This window comes from Corvus brachyrhynchos, unplaced genomic scaffold (assembly GCF_000691975.1).
Source record: "Corvus brachyrhynchos isolate BGI_N302 unplaced genomic scaffold, ASM69197v1 scaffold230, whole genome shotgun sequence".
NCBI lineage: Eukaryota > Metazoa > Chordata > Aves > Passeriformes > Corvidae > Corvus > Corvus brachyrhynchos.
The window spans coordinates 1,087,500-1,110,306 of NW_008235744.1; the positions used below are offsets into that span (position 1 = coordinate 1,087,500).

Consider the following 22,807-nt stretch of genomic DNA (forward strand, 5'->3'; position numbering starts at 1 on the left):
ACTCGTTCCTAAGGTCACTTAACAAGTACAGCTTTGCCTATGTTTGTGTATAAAATCATATTCTGAGTTTTCGGATGCTCGTTTAGCTGTGAACTGATAGCGGTTACTTTATTTTTCCTGAACTGCTCATATTCAAAACTATGAAACAGTTTTAAGGATCACCTGGTTTCACTCTTGAATTTTAATTATGGGGGTGTGGGGGCATGTGAAATAACTACTAACTTATTTTTAATTTTTTCCCTTTACCTCTATTTATTAGGGAAATTAGATTTTTATTTTATCATCTTTACCTCCCTCTTCTGGTAGAACGTGGTAATGATGCTGTGTGTTTGCCTACAGGTACACGGAGTAGACTCCTCTGTTTTATTTCTATAAACGTCTTTGCACACTTTATACTCCAAGCCTCAAAACTCTAGTTTGATCTGATTTTTCTCTTTTTTTTTTAAGGTGCAATTAAACAGAGGTTTCTTCATTGATTTGTCAGGTTATTACTGATACTATATTTGTAACACCAGTTTTTGCCTAAAGATTATTGTAAGAATCTCTATGAGTAGAGACAGATTGAGTAGCTGGCCTAAAAATCCTCAACCTTGGACAGCTGGAATAAGTTTCAATTTAAGCACTGTTTGAGATCTGAAATATACATTTTAAAATATTGTATGGTAATTTCTTGTTTGTGATGATAGGAAGAAACACTGCTCATGTGGCAGATTGTGACTTCCAGCTCAGTAGCTGCCTCTGAGAAGAAAGGGAAATACTGGTAACATTAGGGGCAGAACATAACTAAAAGATATCGTGGTGTCCATCCCATTGCAGTAAAGACATGAATGCACCTGGAATTTCAAAGGACACTTCTCACTTTTCAAGAAGAATTTTCATGCGGCTTTTTAGCTGAGTCTGCTTAGGTGGTTTAGGAATGAAGAAGTTACATGACAATCTAAAGGTGGCAGAGGGGAGGCAATTGAAGTTCCTACAGTGATTGTCTTACCTGAGCATTTGTGACGTGTGAAGGGGAGTTACAAATAAACTGACGTGTAATGCATGTTTCATTTGTAGTTGGGTCTAGTCCAGTTGCTTCAGCTGCTGTCCCTGTTGCACCTCCACCGCCGCCACCACCTCCTCCTCCTCTGCCACCACCCCCTTCCTCAGGTCTGCAACAGAATAAGTCTGCGATTGATCTCATTAAAGAGAGGAAAAACAAAAAAATGAACGCTGGCCAGAATGTGGTGGAAAATGGGCCAAAGAAGCCTGAAGTACCAAACATGCTAGAAATCCTCAAAGACATGAACAGCGTGAAACTGCGTGCGGTGAAAAGGTAATAAACGTAAACATCAATGTACCGAGATTGGCAATAATTTGTTTTTATGACTTGAAACTATTTGAGGGTGAGACAGATGCTGATGCCATTTTCTTTTCTAGATCCTCAGAAGGTACAAAATCTAAAGTGTCTCAGCCTGCAGATCCTGCTACATTAATAGCAGAAGCTCTCAGAAAGAAATTTGCTTACCGATACCGAAATGATAGCCAAGGTGAAACAGAAAAAGTGATTCCAAAGGCTGAAACAAAGACACAGACTGAGGTGGTGCTGGTGAGTATTGTGATTCTGAACACATCCTTGGACTAAGTTACAGTTGTGCAAACCAAGCTACATCTTTCTGCTAACATGCATAGATCCCTACAAGTTAGCATCCCTATCCACAAAACCCTGTGCAGTACTGCTGATGTGCCAGGACTTTCAGCAGTCACATTTTTAGTGGCAAGTCTTAGGATTGTGTACTGTCTTGGCCCTAACTTTAAAAAGTCCTGTTACGGTTTTGTTATTTTTTTAAACCAAAAATGTTTTCTGTTGCCACAAGCATCTGATAATCAGAAAACACCATTGCTAAGGACTCACATCAAATCCAGTCTGAGTTGAGTTTGCCTGTTACTACCAACCTTAACCATTCAGCTGGTGCAGGTGAAACTTTGAAGCAAGATCCTGAAACATACCAGACGTTCCTAGGAATTTGGAAAACAGTTGTTCAGAATGCCTGCTGGACCTTGGTTCCTTGGTATAGGGAGTTTCTTCTGATAATTGGAAATGCTGAGTATATAAAAGCAGTTTCTTTATAGTGTGAGAATGTTAAAATGAAATTTTTACATGGCACAAGTTATTAATAGCTTCTAGTTTATTTCAGATTGATTTGAAATTGGTTTTTCACCAGTGAACATTCAAGATACAAGTATGAGCAATATGCACATACTGAAAAACCAGCCTGGTACAGATCAGTTTTATTTGTCAGCAGTCCTTGAAGCCTCGTGCTGTGGAACTAGAGAGGAAGAGTAAAGAGGGTTTTTTTCATTGCACATAAAACTCCAAAAGCTGGCTATGTTCTGAATTAAGTTCTAAGGAAAATAACATCTCCACGCCACAGATCTCAGAACTTTTGAGTACTTCAGCTAATTAGTGTTGACTTACTTGCCTCTTGGCCTCTAGTGGTATATTTCTGTAATGTTCAGGCTGTTCTATTAAACTAAAAGGCTAGATGTTTCCCAAGAATTAATCACATTTCCTCAGCATCTCTGGTGCATTAAGGAAAAGAATAGGAATTGGCAATATTTATTCCCACAGGGTTTTTTCATGACTTTCCAGTTTTGAAATTTACAGTCCCTCATTTGAGGTTAAGGATCATCAAGTATTCAAGAGCTAAGAAAATGGAAGGTTTTTGTTAAATGATAGAATGTTGGTCCATAATGAGCTAATAAAATCTGTCCGTCACTTCTTACCAGTATCTAACTTTGTTAGATCAGACTTGGATGGGATCTTTGTATGACAGTTTTGAAAAGGACTTGCACAGCAGCGCAGGGTAGAGAAAGAACAGAAGTACTGTTAAACTGCTGTTAGAGCAGTTGGTTGTCAATGTGTAAAGATAACTGCATCTATCTCCTTATTTACTGTGGTAGAGTGAACTGCCTCCAGTCCTGCTCCAGCAGGTCGCTAGCTCCCTCCTCTGAGCCATTTAAGCTGTTCCTAACACAAGTTTCCCTTTACTTTGCGATGTCCGCATGCAGAGAAGCAGGATGATAAAGGAAATTATTTCTGCCCAAGTTCTGCTTTTACTACTTGGATAGATAGAAGCTCAACAAGGGTTCTTTTGAAAGCAATCTGAACACGTTTCTGGTTTTCTTTCCAGTTTGGACCACACATGCTGAAGTCCACAGGAAAAATGAAGACTTTAATTGAAAAATCTTAGTGTTAAAATTATTATGCAAAAGACTGTTAAGCTGCTTTGTATAAAATATTTTATGTTGCAAATAGTACTAGTACTGAGAGGTCTCTTTCTTACAGCACAGAAAGACCCAATGTGAAATGTAGAAATGAGGCACTAAACATGTTTGTATGTATGTGATTTATCAAGGGGAATAAATTGGACCATTATACTCAGGTATTAATTTTGTATTCAGGCCTGGCTTTCCACTCAGATTTATATGATGGGTTTAGTTTATTAACACTAAGTTATATCTACAACATTGTTTTTGCATAACTGACCACCTTAAAAATTTGTGTACATATTATTAATGATGGTGATACACTCTTAAGTTAATATCAGTTTTATGTGAGCTCTGCCTATAATTTGCACTGCAATGTGTAATTTGATACTGAAATCTTCATGTTGAAGTCCTTCTTTTAAACTTAACTGTAGCAGATTTTCAGCTCATAGAAAACCAGAAGGTGCTCTGCTTCTTACTGACAAAATGAAAACTTGAACCTGCTGCAGAGGTCACTTAAATTTTACATAGTAGTACATTTTTGTGCAGGGTTTTTTGTTTGTTTCACCTGAGCTTGCAAGGGTAAGAGAGTAAAACCTGCTTGCATCATCCTGTGGCCATTATAAAGAGTAAAATCATGCTGTTGGAGCCTCTGTGAATAGGTAGTCAAGGGAATTTGAAACAGTCAGGAGATAGCAGCAGAGTAAAATAATAAGAGTATGTATTAATTAGCATGAAGTGGTGTAGATAAGAAAACAAAGGTACAAAGTACTGTGGGGTGCAAGTTGCCAAAAGCGGCTCATCTCTGCTGCTCTAGGAGATGCTCATGGACACCTTCTCCCCAGCTGTCTTGGCTCCCTGGTGTGTTTCTGGCAGGTGGGGCTTGCACAACCCTTCGTGGCCCCAGTTGCAGGGAAGAGATGGGATAAGCTGTTGCCTGTAACCCATTTTCCAGGGGAATCCCTTCTGGGGCCGTCATGCAGTTGCTATTTCTTGCCAGACCTGTACCAGCCACCTGAGCTCATGTCTCCAGGCACAGGTGTAGAAAGGCTCAAGATGAAGGCACAAGTTAAGGGCAAAAACGCTGTTCAGGAACCAAGAGCTGCAGTTTAGCTGCACACTGAAACAAAGCCATGGTTTTCTCTGACCATGGATGAGCATTGACAAAGCTGAGCCTGAGTATTTTTAGTGCTCTAAGCTGATCCTGGCTACTGGGACAAGTACAAGTGCCTCTGGGAGCTTCTGTTTTCTAGGAAAAGGCAAAAGCAGCACTTATTTAATACAGACAGCTGAATGGCGCTGACGAGGCTACTGAAGATGGAGAAGCTTTGCTGCTTATAACTGGAATGTAGGGTGTACAGGGAGGAGCTTTGTTTTCTGGTGTGGAACTTGAAATGGTGCTAAATACATACACAGTGTAACTTCCTTCCAAAGGCTCTGCCGTCAGTCCTACTGATGGCTCATGCAGTCCTTAAGTCCTTTTAAGTGCCTTTAAAACACCTTTGTGAAAGTTAACTTTGGTTTTAAGTTTTGTATTTTATGCTCTATTGCCACTATATAAAATTAAAAGCAGATAAAATAAACATGGCATATTTGATTTGTGGTACTCTACAAATGACAGCAGCCACAATAACCTAAGTTTACATTCTGTTCCAGTGACTGTAAGTCAGTGTAGTGACAACCTCCTTGCATCTCTTCCAGGGCTGGTTTGCTTACCTTGCTGTGCAGCAGGAGTAACAGTAGGGTCCCCATGCTGTTAACTCAGTTGCATGCTGGTTAAACACACAAAAAAGGGCTCTCAGGAACCAGTGAGAAGTTTATGCCTCACCACAGAAATAGCAGGAAGGTACTTGTTCAACAGCCTCTCCATCCCCTGATACACTCAGTTCCTCTGTCAGTCCAATTAAATCATTAACTTGTAAAATTCAGGATGTCACTTGACCTCTTAAAGGACACTGCCCATCTGAACTGGGGCATCCAGCACCAGAAATGGGATGGTGAGCTTTAGCAGGAATCTAAAATTACTGCAAAAGAAATTGTCACCTGTGCAAGAAAACAAAATCACAAGGTTGCCACCAAATAACTTGTTTTATACCGTATCTTAACGTGTATCTTTTTACTTGAAATTACAAACAATGCCACTGCCCACAGAAAAACACCTCAAGTGCTCAAACTAAGGCCATCCATGGAGGCTGGGCAGAGCCCTTGGACATAACCTGAGGCCTGTTTGTGTCTGTCTGTGTACAGAACAGTGCAGGGAACAGAGCTGTCAGCTGGAACGGTTGGGGGGGCCTGCCCCCCTTCCCCAGCACGTTTCTGTGGGGCTCTGGGTCCTGTGCCTGGCACCTGTGGGCTCTCGGCTCTCACGTGAAATGTGGAAGCTGCAGGAATGTTAAAGTTCAGTGTAGATTTGTAGAAGGCACTTCCAGCCAGCATGGTCAAGAAAATGCATGATTTTTTTCTTTCTTTAATGCAAGTCTAATGACAGACACTTCCACATACATGAGGAGGTGGGATTAGAACCAGTCTTTCTAAATCCAGTCTGGTAGGAAAAGATAGACACCCCTTTCCAGGAAGGGTGCTTAGAACAAAACTACTCCTGTTTTACACTTTGACAAGCTCCTCTGGTCCTGTCAGAGCAAAAGACAGCAAGTTTGCACAGTGTTAAAAATCACAAGCTTTTTATACTCTGTTGAAATACTCTATATACCTGTTTGTAAAATCATCAATCTTAATTTTCATTAAAATTACGTATTAACACATGCCTATAACAAGTAGCAAAACAAATGCAGTTGATACTCTTTAAACCAAGTTCATTTTTTACAAATGTGTCACAGAAGACATCATCAGATACTGATTTTAGTGGTCATTTTGAAAATAGCTGCAGGCTTGGAATATGTTTCATTCAAAAAGGTCCAAGAGGAATCAATACTTTCCCCCCATTAACCCAGTTAAATGTTTCTCTGTAGGAAGTTTCTCTGCAGTGTCTCTGTAGTAAGTTACTCACACAGTCGTTACCTCTGTGTTCTCCCAGCTTTGAACACCCTTTCAAAGGCACCCTGTTAAAAATGGCTCCTCTGTTCCTGCAAATTACAACCAGATCTCATTGTCCCACCTGATCCTTCTCTGCAGGAGTCAGACAACAGCAAGAACTTGCACTGACAGTGGAGGAAGGAAGGAAGTTCACACAGGCTCGAAATAATGGTTTCATTAGAAATTTATTTCTTTAAACATGGCCACTTTGAGATTAATGATACTACTTCAGGGAACATGAAAGAATAATAAACAGTTTTAGAAGGGAAACAATCAGGTAAGTCAGGATTTGCTTTTCAAACAGTAAAAGGCCAAGCTCCAAGAGGCAATAAATTTTGGCATATGAGGACTAGTATTTTCAAATCCAAAAGTTGGCTTAGTTTTACAGTGGAAGCTGACTGCAACCTTAGCTACCTTTCCACAACACTGGACTCAGTCATAACTTAAATGTACAGGAGCATTATGTGAAAAGATTTTGTTTTATTAATTAAAAGTTAACAGCAACAGGCACATATTAAAATGAATATGGCAAAGCCTTTACAAATGGCTTTACACTGAAGCTCTCTTCCAAAAATGGCTGTTGCAACAAACTGTAAACAGAATTAATAAACAGTCTTTTACAATAATAACAGGGAAATACAAATGAACTAAAAGAAAGCACCAGTTTCTCAAACTAGATTACAGTTGTGCTTACTGTACTTAAAACAATGTAAAACAAATTACAAAAATGGAATGTTTTAAGTTTAAAATTAGTCCTTTAATTTTGTCCTAAAAAACATTTTCTCCTTTTCCCACCAAAAACCCATCAGTGGGTAATGTTTCAGTAGAGGGAGGAATACGTAAACAATGCACTTTTTTTTTATTATTTTTTTTTTCAAATCAAAAACAAATTTGGTCACTTAGCTTTGTGCATAGTTTAAGGCATCTGTAGCAATTTGTTACAGTTTCCTCCCCAGTGTGGCTGTTCATGAAATTGTAACATTTTAAAAGAATAAATTAAAAAAAACAAACCAAAAAAAACCAAAAAAAAAAAATGTTGCCGTTCAAACCCTTCCCCGAGCCCTCCCGCCCTCCCCCGTCCCAAACATACTCACACACCCACACATACACACACGCTGCAGCGAAAGGGGCATTTGTACCCTTGTTCTGAAGGACACGCTTCCCATCCCACTTTATTTCAGATTGGCAAATACCCTGAGCTGATTATGGTGTTTAGACATTCCACCTTTTTTCTTGCATGTGCAGTTCAAGTGTACAATAGTGAGAACAACATGCGATGTTCCCACTGCAGAATCGCAATGCAGTTCGGACGCTTCCCCCCCACCCCTTCCCTTCCCAGATTCAGAAGTGTTTTTTCGCCGTTAAAAAATTGCATTCCCATATAGCACTGGAGTAAAGCTTGGCTGTGCTCTATAATGAATGCTCAGTTCCCAGTGCACAAACAAAATTATGGCAAATGGGAGGCTTTTCTGGCATCCAAAGAAACAAGAGCTGCAGTCTCAGATTTGATCTTTTTCTTTAAAAAAGCAAAAAACCCAAGTTAGTGGTTCCTTCACAGCCATGCGCAAAGGTTAAGTCTAGAACCGATAGTTTCAGAGTACATTTGTAAACATCAAGTCTTGCCAGAGGCAGCAAAGGATGGGCACTTCACATTTCCGTATTAAAACAGGGACTGAGTGGAAGGTATGCTTTGAACACATTTATGCAAGTCTTGCTAAATTCCAAGGGAGTGGAACAATCCATGTCAAGTCTTTGATTTGAAGACTGTATTCCAAATATCATGAGAAAACCAAAGCCATGGGGCACAATGAAGCTTTCGTCCCGTTGCTCCAAGGCTCAGTCACTGCTGTGCTTTGCATATTCGAGGTTCCAAACGACAACCAACTGAGGCGGGTGCATATTGCTCTATGTTCAGATCTGGCGGCTTAAAAAAATTCTGGGTCAAATGGTCTGTGTCAAAGGAAAACTTGGAAATAAATAATGCTGGCATCATTTTACCGTTTCACCAAAACCTTGGGCTGGCATGTGTCTCCTTTAATCCGACCGTGCAGATATCGAGGGAAGAGGCAGTTTTGTCATGGAGATTGAGGTCAGGACAATCGAGGTTCCTGAGGTAAAATGTCTGAGTCCATTTCCTCAAAAGTGGGGTCGACATCGTCACCGCTGCCAGACTGTTCCCTCTGCACTCCCTTCCAGCTTGCCTTGTTCAGTCCCAGGTGGCCAAGCATTGTCTGTGACAGCCTGGTGTTGGAAAAGCGGGCCCATTCCCCAAACAGTGGTTCCACTAAGTAAGTCATAAAACCTTCAAAAACAAGCAAACAGAGGCAGATGAAATAAAAAAACAATACAAAGAAAAACGAAAATATTTTTCAAACCAAACATTTTAAATAGAATTTAGTAGCAAAAAATAAAACGTGTCAAACTACTATTCTCCAATGTGCAGTTAAATATTCATTTCAATATTTAGGGTATCTTTATACAAAAAGTCTCTCAATGTAGAAGATTTTACTAATCAGTCAGAAGAACAGCAATACACTGCATTACAAATTAACCTTTCTTTCACAGCAATGACCAAATGAAGACGAATATGAACAATATGGAGGGGGAGAGAAATCTAAACATCAGCAATTAAGTCACACAGTTTAGAAAACCTAAATTTCTGAAAGATTTTATAATTGATTACCCCACAGAGTGTCTGAACTACACTACATAGGGAGAAAAAAAGAATGTATTATTTTCCCAATATTAAGTTGACTAAAAACACTTTAAAAGACAAATTTTAGACATTTTTTAAACAAGGCCACAGAACAATATGTCGATGTACTTGCTGGTGTGTGTGCACGTTCATTTATTTGTAATGTCTATTTCCAAACAAAAATTCAATGGTAAGATGGCCAAAATTGAGTCTTTTAATTAAAGAAATAGATGATTTCCTAGCATTCTAAATTAAAACAGTGCAGCTGATGGAACACATCAGCTTTTGTGTCAGTCTAAAGCATTAACTCATACTGTGTTTGTAGTTAAATGTATTCTTTTCCTTACTTTTAACTGAGTCCCACTTAACCTACATAAGCAACTTTTATTAAAAATAACTATATAAAGACATTTTACTATTTAAATCCAAGTCAGGTTAGCAAAAACTATTAATATAATGGCTATCCACCATTCTCTGTCACATCTCTGCCCACCCCCCTCCTTAAAGGCTGCACTTAAAGGGAATGCTGACATTCCAGAAAGCTAAAGCCAGCATGCCCAGTTGTGGCAAGCTCGCTGCAAAAGGCGCCCTAGACCACATGGCAAGGGGAAGGGACCCTCCTCTTCCCAGAATACCATACAGATGAGGAAAGTTCTGGGCAGCAGTGTGGGAGAAATCAAGACAGCTGTCTCCCAGGCTGTACCTGCTTTGGGAGGAAACAGAGGGGCTCCAGGACTGTCAGTGCAGCAGCACTCATAAACAATTCAAGAAATATTACATAGCAAATAAAAATAAAATTGCTCTTTATAATAAAGTGCTGCCACACAGACACAGAGCATGTTCAGCCTCTAGGAAATGTGTCCAAAAGGTGCTTTTTTTCAAACTGCATCCTGAAAGAAAGCTACTAAAACAAACTGAATTGCAGTTACCAATCTGGATGTTGGCAATAGTTTCTGTCTGTCGGTCACAAAGTGGACTCACACCCAAGTGATATTTTTTTTCGATATCACCTAAAGAAACAAAAGTATAATGCAACCATTAAATCATCAAGTTCCAACAAAGTCAAACACTAACAGAAGTGAGCTGTGCAAGTTGGTTAACAAGGATAGTACCTTGCAGCTGGCAGAATGTACTTGCTTCTCTTCCTATCTCCCAAAAAAACAAGTAGATCTGTCAGACTAACAGTACTTACAACTACTGTATTTAAATACTTGGTATTTTTCATCAAACAGTAATTACAGAAACCCCATAGAACCACAGGTTTCCTGAAGGATTAACATCCTCTTTCTTGCAAAACCTCCTACACTGTCATAGAAATGACAAATGAATCCCCCCTCAGCAATATGGAAGTGGATAGCTTAGCCTTCAGAAATTTCTTGCTAAAGGCAATTTGTGTTTCTGCTTCCCCATCACCTTTATCTAAGATTAAGTCTCACATGATTAGCACCAAATAAAGCAGTCTGTTCCCCATTTACCATATTCACTTGCAAATTAGCAGGTCTCAAGTCAGCCAAACTAGCCTTAATTTTATTATTAAAACAATTTAATAATACCGGAGAAAATTCACTCTATTTGTCACTTAGCAGCTTTATTAACTGCTTACATAAGTGGTCTAAACCACACAGTAACTAAAAATCTCCCTGGCTCTTACTTGCTTACCAACAGGCCTCACAGCTGAAGTTTAAATCTTGAAGACACATGATGAACATACTCCATAATTTGCTGAAACCACTAAGGCAATTTTAAAGTGGCCATATGTATTAATCTGAAGCCCCTTTCAGCTGAAGGATGTATTGCACCAGCCATTCTAGGTTCAGATTCTAAGGAGATTCTCTGCTGCGTTTTAGTAACTCTGACCTTTTGCAGGAAACACAACCCATGGAAGTAAAAAAATCCCATACTGCACTGTACATCTGTTAGTCCTAAATATAAATGGATGAGGGCTCATGGGCACTCTCTCCACACGAAATACATTATATGCTAACAGATACTTCTACTCTTACTTGCCTTGATGGAAGAACTCCTCCGTTACTTTTTCACTCCACTGCTTGCTCAGCTCCCATGTCCGACAGGGGTTACAAATATCTGCACACTTCAAAGCCATCTAACAAGTTAACACACAGTGTTAGATCACCTTCCTGCAACAGAAGTGCCTGTAATTACTTAATTCCTGATAGCAGATTATTTTAGGTTTTGTGAATAACAAACCTACCTACCATTTGTGCTCCAAAGTTATGTTCTGTAATATTTAAAAAACACTCAGGGGACTGTGAGATCTCATGATCATCCCTGAGTAATATGGAAATTCAGTCAACTCAAAGTATTTCAGGACCACTATATTTAGTATACTCACTGGTACAGGAGCCAAAAATAAATTCAGAAACATCAAAGCAAGCAGTGTTTTCCATTTCTAGCTCTCAAGCTTGTATTTTTAGCAATGGTTTGCACAAGACAGAAGTTCCATCTGTTTGTCCACTTTCGCTTATAGCCCACAATATGAACCTAGTAAGAAAATGCCTATAAACCTAAAAAGATTCTCAAGGCTTTTAAGTTTGCTAAAGCACACTAGCACAACTGCAAAATGATTCACAACAGCAGTGCTTTCCTCCCCCAAAATATGTTCTGACAAAGCATTTCACAGTTCTGAGGCTGCAGTGGAGTCGTTAGAAATGCTAAGCCTTGTCTTGGAGACACCTCACTTCAGCAGCTCTAAGTTATCAGACTTACCAACACACCATCACTTGGGAGAAGTGCTGGGTGTGGGAATTGGAGGGAACAACCTTTTTGTAATGAAAGACTTAAAGACAGTTCTGCTCCATTTTGAAAGGAGAAGAAAGGAGTATGGCAGAAGTAGTATTTCGCATTTTTAAGTAAGTTTTTTACACTAAAGTGCTGTTTTCAAAAACATGACCAGCAAGATCACCTGTAAAATGAAGTGACGATGGTTCGCGTTCTCTAAACATAGGTCTCCTCTATCCAAATGGGATCGAAACATGGACAGGTACTCGTTTTGTTGACTGATGTCTGTAGCAAGAATGAGATCGCCTATCTGGCTCTCCATCAGCTGCCTGAAATTAGTGACACCAAACATTCAAAAGGATAGCAATTAAGAACAACAGTCATCCCTAGATATACATTCTTTTTATCATATTTATTATTATACAAATGCAAGCTTTATAAGAAGCATTTTCACTGAACAGTTTGTTTTCTTTTGCTGAAAAGTTCTTGCAACATTCACAGAAATATCAGGATATTTCATTGGCAGCTTTCAGCAAGACTAAAATGGTTTTTAGCTTTTTTCCTCCCCCTCCCTTTTTTTTCTTAAATTGCACGAACTGATTGTCTCAAGATCATTTCTTGTTAAGAGTAGGTGAAGATGATCTATTTTAAACTACAGTTGTGGTGGCAGAACAAGAAAAGACTGCCAAGTTTACTCTGAACAGGTGCTTGACTACATGAATACACTTCTTCAATGTGCTCGCAATAAATGTTATTTTCCAAATATCAAGTTGCACCATGAACTGCTCTACTCTACCAGCACAGTATCCAGGAATTCTTAAAATAGATCTCTGCATTTTGTACTCAAAACTGCCATGCAATAACTTATCTTGTTTTGCAGGGCTGTCTTAGCTAAGTGACAGATTGCCTGCATCTCAAACTAATCTATACTATTTGGTATAAACATACCTGTTTTCTAATGACATATGTGCAAATAAACCAGATTCTCTCAGCAAGCCCACTGCTGATCTCCAGTGATGGTTCTCTAATACTGAGGTATTCTGTGAATTAAAAGGGAGTAACAAATATCAATCAATGCCTTTTTCTTACACTGAAGAGTTATATACCAAGAGCAGCACCAGTCAATTTGGCTGTGTTTTAGGGTTGGTGTTTTATTTTCTTCTCTTCTTTTTTGTTTTTCCCAAGGAGGTTAAATCTTACAAATCCTGAATACTTTGTTAATTTGCACATTTTTTTATCCCAGTGACGTGGAAACAAAGTCTGGATTCAATCCTACCGCTAGCTAAACACATCACAATTTATACTCCTTTCCTATACTCCTCTCAAAAACCCGGTTTTAACAAAACAGCTGATTTTATCCTTACCTTATATAAAGTCGCTAAATAATGATTTGTTTTAATTAGGAAAGGTTGGTTAACACCTGGGTGATCCAAATCATGTGTGGCAGCTGCTATTAAACTGAGCAGAACATCCCATGGAGTCAAAGATTTGGAAAGCTGCAAGGCAAAACCAACAAATGTTAGTAATGCAATATGGCCTTAGAAAAAATGCATGAGTGTTGCATTTTTGGTTTTTAGTAATTAACAGCCAATAGAAATTTGGAAAAAATTTCTAAGATGTAAAACGAACACTCCACTGACTTTTCACAGTATTTCTCCCCCAAAAAAGCTACAAAATTTCAACAATGGTTTAAGCATTATTTATGAATAGGAAGGTACACTCTTAAAAAATGCCAGCACACAAAATCCTTTGTGTCTGGTAATGAAGCACTATTCCTAACCAGACCCCATAAAAGCAGAAAAATTATTAAATTAGCTTTTCCTCTCATTTACCAAGTCCATTCGTATGTGTCTATTCTGCTTTAAATTCATACTGTATTTCAAAAAGCATGAAAACTTCTCCTCCTAAGAGGAAGGAACTAATGCTCTGGAAGACTTAGAACTATTCAGAATGTACTTCTGCTCTTATGCAAAATTGTATTTCAAGGTCTACCAGGAACAGAACCAAAGGAGGAAAATCTGCCACAAATATTTTCAATGTGCATGTCAATTAACTCAGCACGCATGTACATGGACTTATTTTCACTGTTCATAGCTATTCGTACTTGTGATTGAGAGGTTTGAAAATTTAAACTCAGTAACAAAGTCTAGTTTGCACTAAAACAGAGAAGACAGTTCTGTCCATATAAAGGTGAAATGCAGCAAACACCCTTCAAGGACAGAAGTTAATGTTCCCTGTTGTATTTGCCATCTATCACACCTCACATGTTTATAATGTACTTTGGTGCAACAGAGCTGTAGTTCAGTACAGTGAACTATAGCTGTGTATGTTACTAAAAATGCAAAGTCTATACTTGTATCTGAGGCATTACAAAACTCCCATCACGAGTATTAAATAAAAAAGGCTCAGGGCTTCCAAACTGAATGCCATAAAAAAGCTCATCATGTATCAGCTCTGATCTGGCTCACAGCACCAATTGGTCTGAGAGCAGCACTGAGAAACTGAGTGGGAGGAGTGGGCAAAGAGACTCTGAAAAAGGCTTTATTGAGCCAAAACTTACTTGTTTTTACCTCAGAAGCAGAGAATAAGGAGCTATGCTATTCAAGGGAATATGAGATTGGTGATAATTTGCATCAAGGTAGATAATTTCTCATTAGCTACAGAGCACTACAGCTTTCAATTTAATACAGAAGGATAGGACTTCACCCTTAAATTGTCCAAGACATCACTTACAGCAGCCTGACAGCAGCCTGAGCAGTAAGGAAGCAGCTCAGTTAGTTTAGGTCCTTAAGGTCTGTCACTCTACCCTTTCTTAAAAAGAATGGTCAAAGAGAACTCCTGATGTATTGCTGGGAACTGCCTCTCGTAGAAGCAAACTATTCAGTAACAGCAAAATTGAGCAAAGTAAGGGTAATGGTAGTTTCTGGAGGAAAAAACACCACCCCAGATGTCAAGTACACAGGTTTATTGTTTCCTGCTCTGACTCAGGCTGCAGTTCTACATAAATGTCTTGGGGCTCAGCACTATGTTAAACAGCTACAACTGTAATTCCCTGCTCTGGTTCAACAGGAAGTCACACAAAAGACAATGTCAGCTCAGAAGGGGGGAAAAAAAGAAAAGCATACTGCTAAGTGTGAACCCACAGCCTCAGCAACAGGGGAGAGCAAGACAGAGCTCAAAAGTGTTTCGTGTTGGGTTCTTAGGTTTCTTTACTTTTAATAAAACCTGTATGTGCATATACACATATATGTATGCATGTATGTATATGCATAGATATATAACCTTATTGCTCTCTTATTTTCAACTGCCTGAAAAGAGGTTGTAGCCAGGTGGGGTTTGGCTGCTTCACCCAGGCAACCAGCGATGGCATAGAGGACACAGTCTAAAGCTGTGTCAGGGGAGGTTTAGGTTGGACATTAGGAAGAATTTCTCCACAGAAAGGGTGATCAGACATTGGAATGGGCTGCCCAGGGTGGTGGGGGGGGTCACCGTCCCTGGATGTGTTTAAGGAAAGACTGGATGTGGCACTCAGTGCCATGGTCTGGTAGATAAGGTGGTGTTTGGTCACAGGCTGGACTCGATCTCAGAGGTCTTTTCCCACCTAAATGGTTCTGTGATATGTGCACACAATCCATTCATATGCGTTTACACATAAACACACATATTTCTGTGTGTATGAGTGATGTAAAAGTGAGAATGCTCCCTTACCTTGGGCTCTTTTAAGTAACAGTGCATGGCCTGAGTCACGTCAGCAGCATGAACTGCATTATGATAAGGATTTTGACTGTGATAATCTTCTTGAACCATAACTGCAGGAAAATAACAAATATCCAAATTTAAATAAAATTGCAATTTTTTCAAGGACCATTTTATATGACCCTATTAAGCACAGAAATATGCAATATCACGTTACATACACATAAAAGTGTCACAGTCCATAAATCGTCAGCTGAACCACGACGCAGCTATAAGATTTTTATGCGAAGAAACAGTGTTTGCTAAAGGAAATCAACTACATGTAAAGTCACCTCAGAGCAAAAATTAAACAACTTGAAATCAATATCTAATCTGAGATATTCTGACACTGAGAATTTCCCAGGGAAGGCTGTCTTTGACAATCTGTCTGAATGGTGAGGCAACACTGAATACAAAATGAAAATTATGCTATTTACCAAACCATTAGGATTACTTCATATCATGAGCTGAAAGCAGAGAGGATTTTAGAGGAATTAAGCACTGTTACATGAAGTGCTTTTCTGTCCCATTCAGGAAAGTGGTCGTGGAAAACCCACCTCTGTATATTTTTAGGCATCTTCTCCTACTTGTACTCAGGCAAACTTAAGCCCATATGCAATTTAGAAAAGAATCTCATTTAGCTGATGGTCTGACTAACTACACCTAGATTCAATATTCCCTATTCTTCTTTGCTTTCCTCCTCTTTCCTCCATCTTCCTGGCTGTCTTTGAACATTATAGGTAGAATTCTTTAAAGGGCATCAACATTAGCTCAAGTATAGGGAATGAAAAAACTATAATGTTAAAAAGGATGGAGGGGAAGAAGACTTAAAGCACAGCAATCAAACTATATTCTGAAGTTTTGCCTGACACAACACATTAGTTCTTCCAAGCAAACCTCAAAAGAACATTTTCTTGTCTGGCTACAACAGTCTGTCAGTCCCACCAAACAAACATGCCCACAAGCCTCTTTTCTACTCAGTTTACAAGCCCGAAGGATCCATGTAATTGTGATTGTAGTGCTACAGCAATACTGATGTGATTATTTGTGAAGAGCTGTGGTTCATGAAAAGTCAAAATACTGTCCCCACCATGTAGTCTCAATAGTACTCAATGCGCAGCTGACAGCTCATATGAAAAATAATGAAAATCAATATAAATGTCTTTGGGCTTTACTAATCTGCAGTAATACTCTCTCCCACCTATTCCTCACATCAAGTGCATGAATGCATATATAACTGGCTTGCTTCTTAATGTTTTTGTGGCTTCATAGGTTGATCCAGCTACCTGAACTCTACAATTTTCCTAACTTAGTTATTTTATTAAAGCAGACCTAGGTCAACATTTTGATCACAGTTTGCCAGAACTAGAATAGCACAACAACCCTGTTTTCAGGAAGGTAGTACTTTGCATCTTCTCTCCCCCTGTTCAGGTCTAGAGTAAGAATCTGTAAAGACATAGCAAGAAGAGGCAGATCTCCAAGCAGCTGGTGGAAATCACTGAAAGACTCTGTGTGTGTGTGTGTATATTTACACGCATACACAGAAAAAATACTGAGAGCCTATAGAGGACTAAAATCAGATTTCTCTCCTTAAAAATATTCCAGTAGATTCTCATATAATGTGAAGTTTGTGTGGCACTGGACCATTTGAGCTGTCCTAGTCTTCTGGAATTTGATCTTCAGATTACTAAGGATTAGAGTGTAAGTGGTAGCAAAAGAAAAGAATGAATTGTGTTCATGCTAAGAAGCTGTATTTTGAAGAAAGGTTCCTTGATTTTTATGATGGACTAAGACAGAGCTTTTTACTGATATTAAGTAGAAGGCATTAACAAAAAGGGAAAGGTTGTCAATTTCAAATTTAGAATAGATTTTGCCTTTTTCAAAGTCCAATCTCATTTTAGTGGATTATAACTTGGAGTAGTCATATGTAGTTAAAACTCTCATCTTCTGATAACCAGTCAACTAACCCTGTCATTTCTAACTAGTCTTTCAAGTATTATCATTTGCATAATCTCAACTAACCACATGAGAAAGACAAACCACATTCAGTTAGAACTTGAGCAGCCTCAACCAGATTTCTATGATCATTTCCCTCACATTCCAACATATTAGTCATTAAGGTCAGCTGATTAACATTTCTGAAATTGGAGAAAATTGAGTCCACTTCAAAACAACATGAAATGCAAGACAAAACTGATTTTTTTAAGCTGAAAGAACTAAATTATGAAAACAAAAACATTCTCCTATTTGGAAGGGGAGAAAAACCTTCCAAATGTGATTTCTCCCCTGTTAAGTGACAAGCTTTGTAACCACAGAATTGTTTTCTCTGAAACTGTGAAAGCCTGTTAAAGGGACCAGAAACTTGTTTCTCCTGCTCAGTTCCACTTCACAAAATTAAAGATACTGTCACAGAAGAGCCAAAGGAAGGAGGTCTCATAACAGCACCCGTCCATGGTATTGGGATGCAGACAGCTCTGTCGAGTGAATGTACCACTTGGTTTGAATATTCTACATTGTATTTACAGTTCTTTCCAAAGATGCATTCCAGTGACACAGATCCAAACATTCAACTAAAATTGTCTTGTACTCTGTCTAGGGAGAAACTATGTCCACAATACAGTGCTTTCTTGTAGGAGAATGTGAGCAAGCCAGAGGTAACATCAAATTGGCACCAGAAAGTATGGCCAAGTCGAAACATTCCATACAGTTAGGAAACTGTATCACTGGAAAAAGTAAAGATCAATACGGAACTGAAAATCAGAACAAAGAAAGGAGCTGTCTAACCTTTCCCAATACAAATGTCACACATATTCCTGATTGTTTAATAGATATTAAATAGGTTTAATAAATAGAATAAAGCATCAGCTATGAAACTATTAAACTTGATAATACTTGTTTGGATTTAACACAGAAAATTCTGTACTCGTAAAAACTGTGAGAGATCATCTCAATTAATATAATTCAAATCACTGCACAATGTAAACTGCATCAGTACCCTTCAAACCTTATTGCTAAACTACAACCAGGACTTCAGTTAAGGTATAAAAATGCAGATAAACAGCAATATTCATCAAAATAAAAAGCCGTATTTACCCAAAAATCTACGAAGTTTCATCGTATCTAACTGGAAGTGTTCAATTAGTCCATGTAGATTAAACAGATGAAAGGTTAAGCTGACTAGACTGTTTCCTAAAAATAAGATGAAAATACTAATTCATTGGAAGCCATGAAATCAGTGATTCTCCCATAAGAATTGTATTATTTCAAACAAAGTGGTTACAAAAATTATACAAGCAAATTTTTCTACACCAATTCATGATAAATATTTAAATCTCACTGCATGACAAGTTTCCATTAGCTGTCTCTAGTAATCACCATTGGTTTTGCTTAACTGTAATGCATTCAGCAACTGTCCAATGGCAACTGATAGGAAGTAAATGTTACTGAACATTAAAAAACCAACCCATTTCAACATGCAAACCCATTATAATGATAATCAATTTTATAATTATATTTATGCAACATATCCCAAACACATATACAAAATATAAATATAATCAGGCAAAGAGAAAAGCTAGACAACACTATTGATTAGCGCACATTGCAAATATGCTATCTCTCATTTTCATCATATATTTTGCTGGACTTCTTATTTCACCCAGAACTCTACAAAAACTGTATAATATTACAAGCTTAGAATATATTTTGCCTACTCATAGCTTTATTACAATCTTTTGTACCAGTAAAATAAGTAAAACTGTAAGAGACAGAGATATAATCCGCAATGTTTATTTGAAATAGCTTGTCCGTTATTTGGTCTGCAAACAATGTCATGGCTGACAATCTTCATTTAGCATTACAGAACCTAGCACAGACAGAAACTGAGGTACAAAAAGACAAAAATTCCTTCTAAATCAAGCTTATTACTAGGCTAGAATTAATGTATTCTCATGTACACATTCCTCACAATGAAATATGCAATTCTTGGAACATTTACTAGGGAAATTCTTTCATAGAGACTCATCCAGGACAGTTCATCCAGCAGGGTTTTATATACAGCATTCTGCCTTTACAAGCTGTAAAGAACAAGGCTGCCTGATCAAAATGTCCTCCTAAAATGATTTAATTAGGATGCAAAATGGATGGTGGTATCGTAAGCCTTCCTCAAGAGATGTTCTTCTGGTAGTACCTTAAATGTATTTGAAAAAAGCACAAACAAAAGGTAGGGAGGGCTCTTACAAGAAGGACAACTTCAGATTTCTCCCATTTGATAAATTAATCCAAAAGAAGCTATACATACATGTTCACTTGTACACACAGCTTTTTCTCATTCAGTTATGTAAAGTTTATCATTAGCTATATAAGCATTCTATTTTTACAAGTCCTTGCTATTTTCATTTTTCTTCTACCCATTTTCTGTGTTAAATATAAACTGTGAGGTTACTACTTTTACATTTGGTTAAGCCAAACACCCCTTCAATAAAACAGAAGAGAAAAGGATCTTCTGGTGCCACATTCTCCTCCTTGAACTTAATTTCTTCTTCTGGCAACTTTAATTGCAACTCTGCTACCTACTCCACATGACTGCTGCAAAACCTGCGAGATCTGCCCTCCATTCTCTTCCCACACTGGCACAAATGTCACCATGATGTTGGACTTGCTCATCTCCTTCTTCCATTCTGTTCAAAACCCAGCTGCCATTGCTGAGATTATAATGCAAAACTTCACCCTACCCACTGCAGCAGTCCTCCCTCCTCCTTCCCAGCACGTTTACAGATCTCTTTTCTGCCTACAAATTAACAATACCTAGGGGTTTTTTTTAACTACTTCTGTAGTTCCTACTGCTGTTTGTAATGGGCACACAAAAGTCACCATAATGTTCTCTTCATTTTTCTATGTTGTGCAAGCTATGTGTACAGCAGCTTCCCTCTGCTCAACTCCCAATTCTCCAGGTATTCTATGTCATAATTATAATGCATTCACACCAACATGCCTCTTATGGCACTGTAAAGAAATGAAACTATTCTCTCTAACATTAAATTTATCAGAAAAATACTTTTTCAATATAAATGACCTTCTGGACACAAACTTAAAAATTACCAGCACCCCATAATTGAAAAAAAAAAAAAAGTCCAGATCGTAAAATTATTTGTTAATTTGTATCAAATTACTACTATAAATTACTAAGAGAGAACAGCAACCTATAAAGTACATGAAGGACCTCTTCTACAAATCAATTATTATTATCAGTACTGACAGTACCATTATTTTAATGAAGTGACCAGGCAAACTAGGACTCAGATTAAAGACTATTAAATCAAAAAGTACTACCTGATGAAATCTGTGCTTTTTAGTGAACAAGCAATCACATACTGCAACTTAAGTGCAATAGTTAAGTTATGCTAGAAGATAAAACACAAATGAGATACTAAAAGTAAACTCACCATTTGTCAGTCTATCAAAAAGAAAAATATCAAAATTCCAGTTTCCAACCTTCTCCAGCATACACTGAAAAGAAACACAAAAGCTGTCATTTTTTAATCAGTATATACCTATCTTCCTGTAGCTCGGAGGAGTATTTAAGATTTCAGAGACAGATCAAGCCTTTAGAATTTCTACATACAAAAAAATAGTAGTAAAAGAATAATTAAATTTGTCTGGTAACTGAAAAAAGTCACACATTTACAAATAAAAAGACTGGAGGGAAAAAACCAAACAAGAAGTGCCTTGACAGAACTGGTTGCAGATTCTCCTTTCAACCTTTAGGCAATTTCTCAAAAGACAATTTAAAACAATTAGGTTCAAATCAGAAATAGTATGGCAGAATGACAGTACATTCAGATGAGCGAATTAATGTCTGTGTAGTCTTTTGCCTTGCTTTCTCTCTTTCCCCTGCTTATAGAACACTATCTAGATGATTCACTAGATATTTGAGCCATTGTATGAGCATTTTAATTTAAGAACCTGGCTTTTGACTTTTCACTAGCCCATCTTCATCACAGCTGCTCCACATCAACTGCTCTTCCTGCAACAGGGATGCGCAAGAACAGCAAATGGTACATGAGGCCTCACCAGAGCTGAGCAGTCCCAATCTTTGCTTCTCCTACCAGTACATTTTGTAACAGATTCCTGCCTTCTCTTATTCTCATTAGATTGGTAGAGCTGTTTTGTGATCCAGTTATATATTCTAGCTTTTCTCTACCAGCTGCTAAAACTCTGCTATCAGAAGAAACAAGAGCATTAACAACACCTTTCACAATTAAATTAGATGTACATTTTAAAGATCCATCCTCCAGGTTATCAGATTTCTTCTACACCACAGCCTGATCATATTCAGCATGGATACATCCACTGTATTATAAGTATGTTCTTTTTCTGTGTCAGATGACAAAAAAGCACTAGATGCAGTGACACAGCCTTTGGGATCTTGAATAACCTGAATAATCTTTGCCTGCTCAGTCCCCTCCAGCACTATCCATCCTCTGTTGTAAATACAGCAGGTAGCTGCTCCCTTAGCATCACCTCTCTTCCCAGTACCTGAAGCTATCACTTTTCTTGTCTAGAAGAATTGCCTACCAAAGAAAAAGTCAGTTTGGCATAAGCGTGTCCTGAGAAATCCATTTACTGCACTTTATTGAGTTTAGGCAGTCATTCTTCCAGTTGTTCACTAGTGAGGTTAGCCTAAAAATGAAAGGGAATAGTTGTCCAAATTGCTCCATTACATTTCTTAAATTCAGATACATTTTCCTTTCTTCATTTTTTTCTTCAATTATTCAAGGCATCCTTAATTCACCAGTTATTAAAAAAAAAAAAAACACCAAAACCAACCAACCAAAAAAAAACCAACAAAAAAACCCAAACAAACAAACCCAATCCCAAAAAAAACCAAAACCAACAAACAAACAAACAAAATCAAAAAACCCAAACAAACAAACACACACACACAAAAAAATCATCCAAGTAAAACTGTGGGCAGTAGAAGAGTTAGCTACAAATCGTGTAGTTTTGTCTGGATTTCATAACAATAGATACATACATATATATATACACACACATATAAACACACAAATACATACACACATACATAAAAAAACATGCTTAAAATTTGTATTTGGTTGCACTTTTAGAATGTGATATAGTTATATATATACTAGCAAGCATTTTAAAAAACATACTTTACAAAAATAAAAATCAAGCAACCAACCTTTGCTTGTCCATTATAATCATCATCTAAAATGTTTGAAGAATTTGGAACAGTGATACCACGGAAAAAACGGGAAGATCTCAGGTATCGCTGGAAACTAAGCAACCTTCTCACATTTCTTGCAGACACAGAGACCTCGATTTCAGAATTTG

At 37.9% G+C, this 22,807-nt stretch overlaps 2 protein-coding genes across 5 annotated transcripts in view; one reads left to right on the forward strand and one right to left on the reverse strand.

The window, feature by feature from the left end:
• The window catches only part of MTFR1 (mitochondrial fission regulator 1), a 27,408-nt gene extending 20,483 nt beyond the window's left edge, over nt 1-6,925 (forward strand). Inside the window, exons 6-8 of one of the 2 annotated variants that reach the window (XM_017725836.1) lie at nt 1,057-1,315; nt 1,420-1,588; nt 6,284-6,925. In XM_017725836.1, coding sequence (XP_017581325.1) covers nt 1,057-1,315; nt 1,420-1,588; nt 6,284-6,289 — 434 coding nt within the window. In that variant the 3' untranslated portion in view covers nt 6,290-6,925. Of the gene's footprint in view, nt 1-1,056; nt 1,316-1,419; nt 1,589-3,173 lie in introns of both variants that reach the window. The other variant, XM_017725828.1, reaches the window with a different exon arrangement.
• The window catches only part of PDE7A (phosphodiesterase 7A), a 42,670-nt gene continuing 26,313 nt past the window's right edge, over nt 6,451-22,807 (reverse strand). For 2 of the 3 annotated variants that reach the window (XM_008644183.2, XM_017725802.1), the window contains 10 exons: nt 22,656-22,807; nt 20,896-20,959; nt 18,545-18,640; nt 15,425-15,525; nt 13,081-13,212; nt 12,665-12,756; nt 11,901-12,045; nt 10,985-11,081; nt 9,907-9,987; nt 6,451-8,584 (listed from right to left, as the gene is read on the reverse strand). In XM_008644183.2, coding sequence (XP_008642405.1) covers nt 8,373-8,584; nt 9,907-9,987; nt 10,985-11,081; nt 11,901-12,045; nt 12,665-12,756; nt 13,081-13,212; nt 15,425-15,525; nt 18,545-18,640; nt 20,896-20,959; nt 22,656-22,807 — 1,172 coding nt within the window. In that variant the 3' untranslated portion in view covers nt 6,451-8,372. The remainder of the gene's footprint in view (nt 8,585-9,906; nt 9,988-10,984; nt 11,082-11,900; nt 12,046-12,664; nt 12,757-13,080; nt 13,213-15,424; nt 15,526-18,544; nt 18,641-20,895; nt 20,960-22,655) is intronic. The other variant, XM_017725810.1, reaches the window with a different exon arrangement.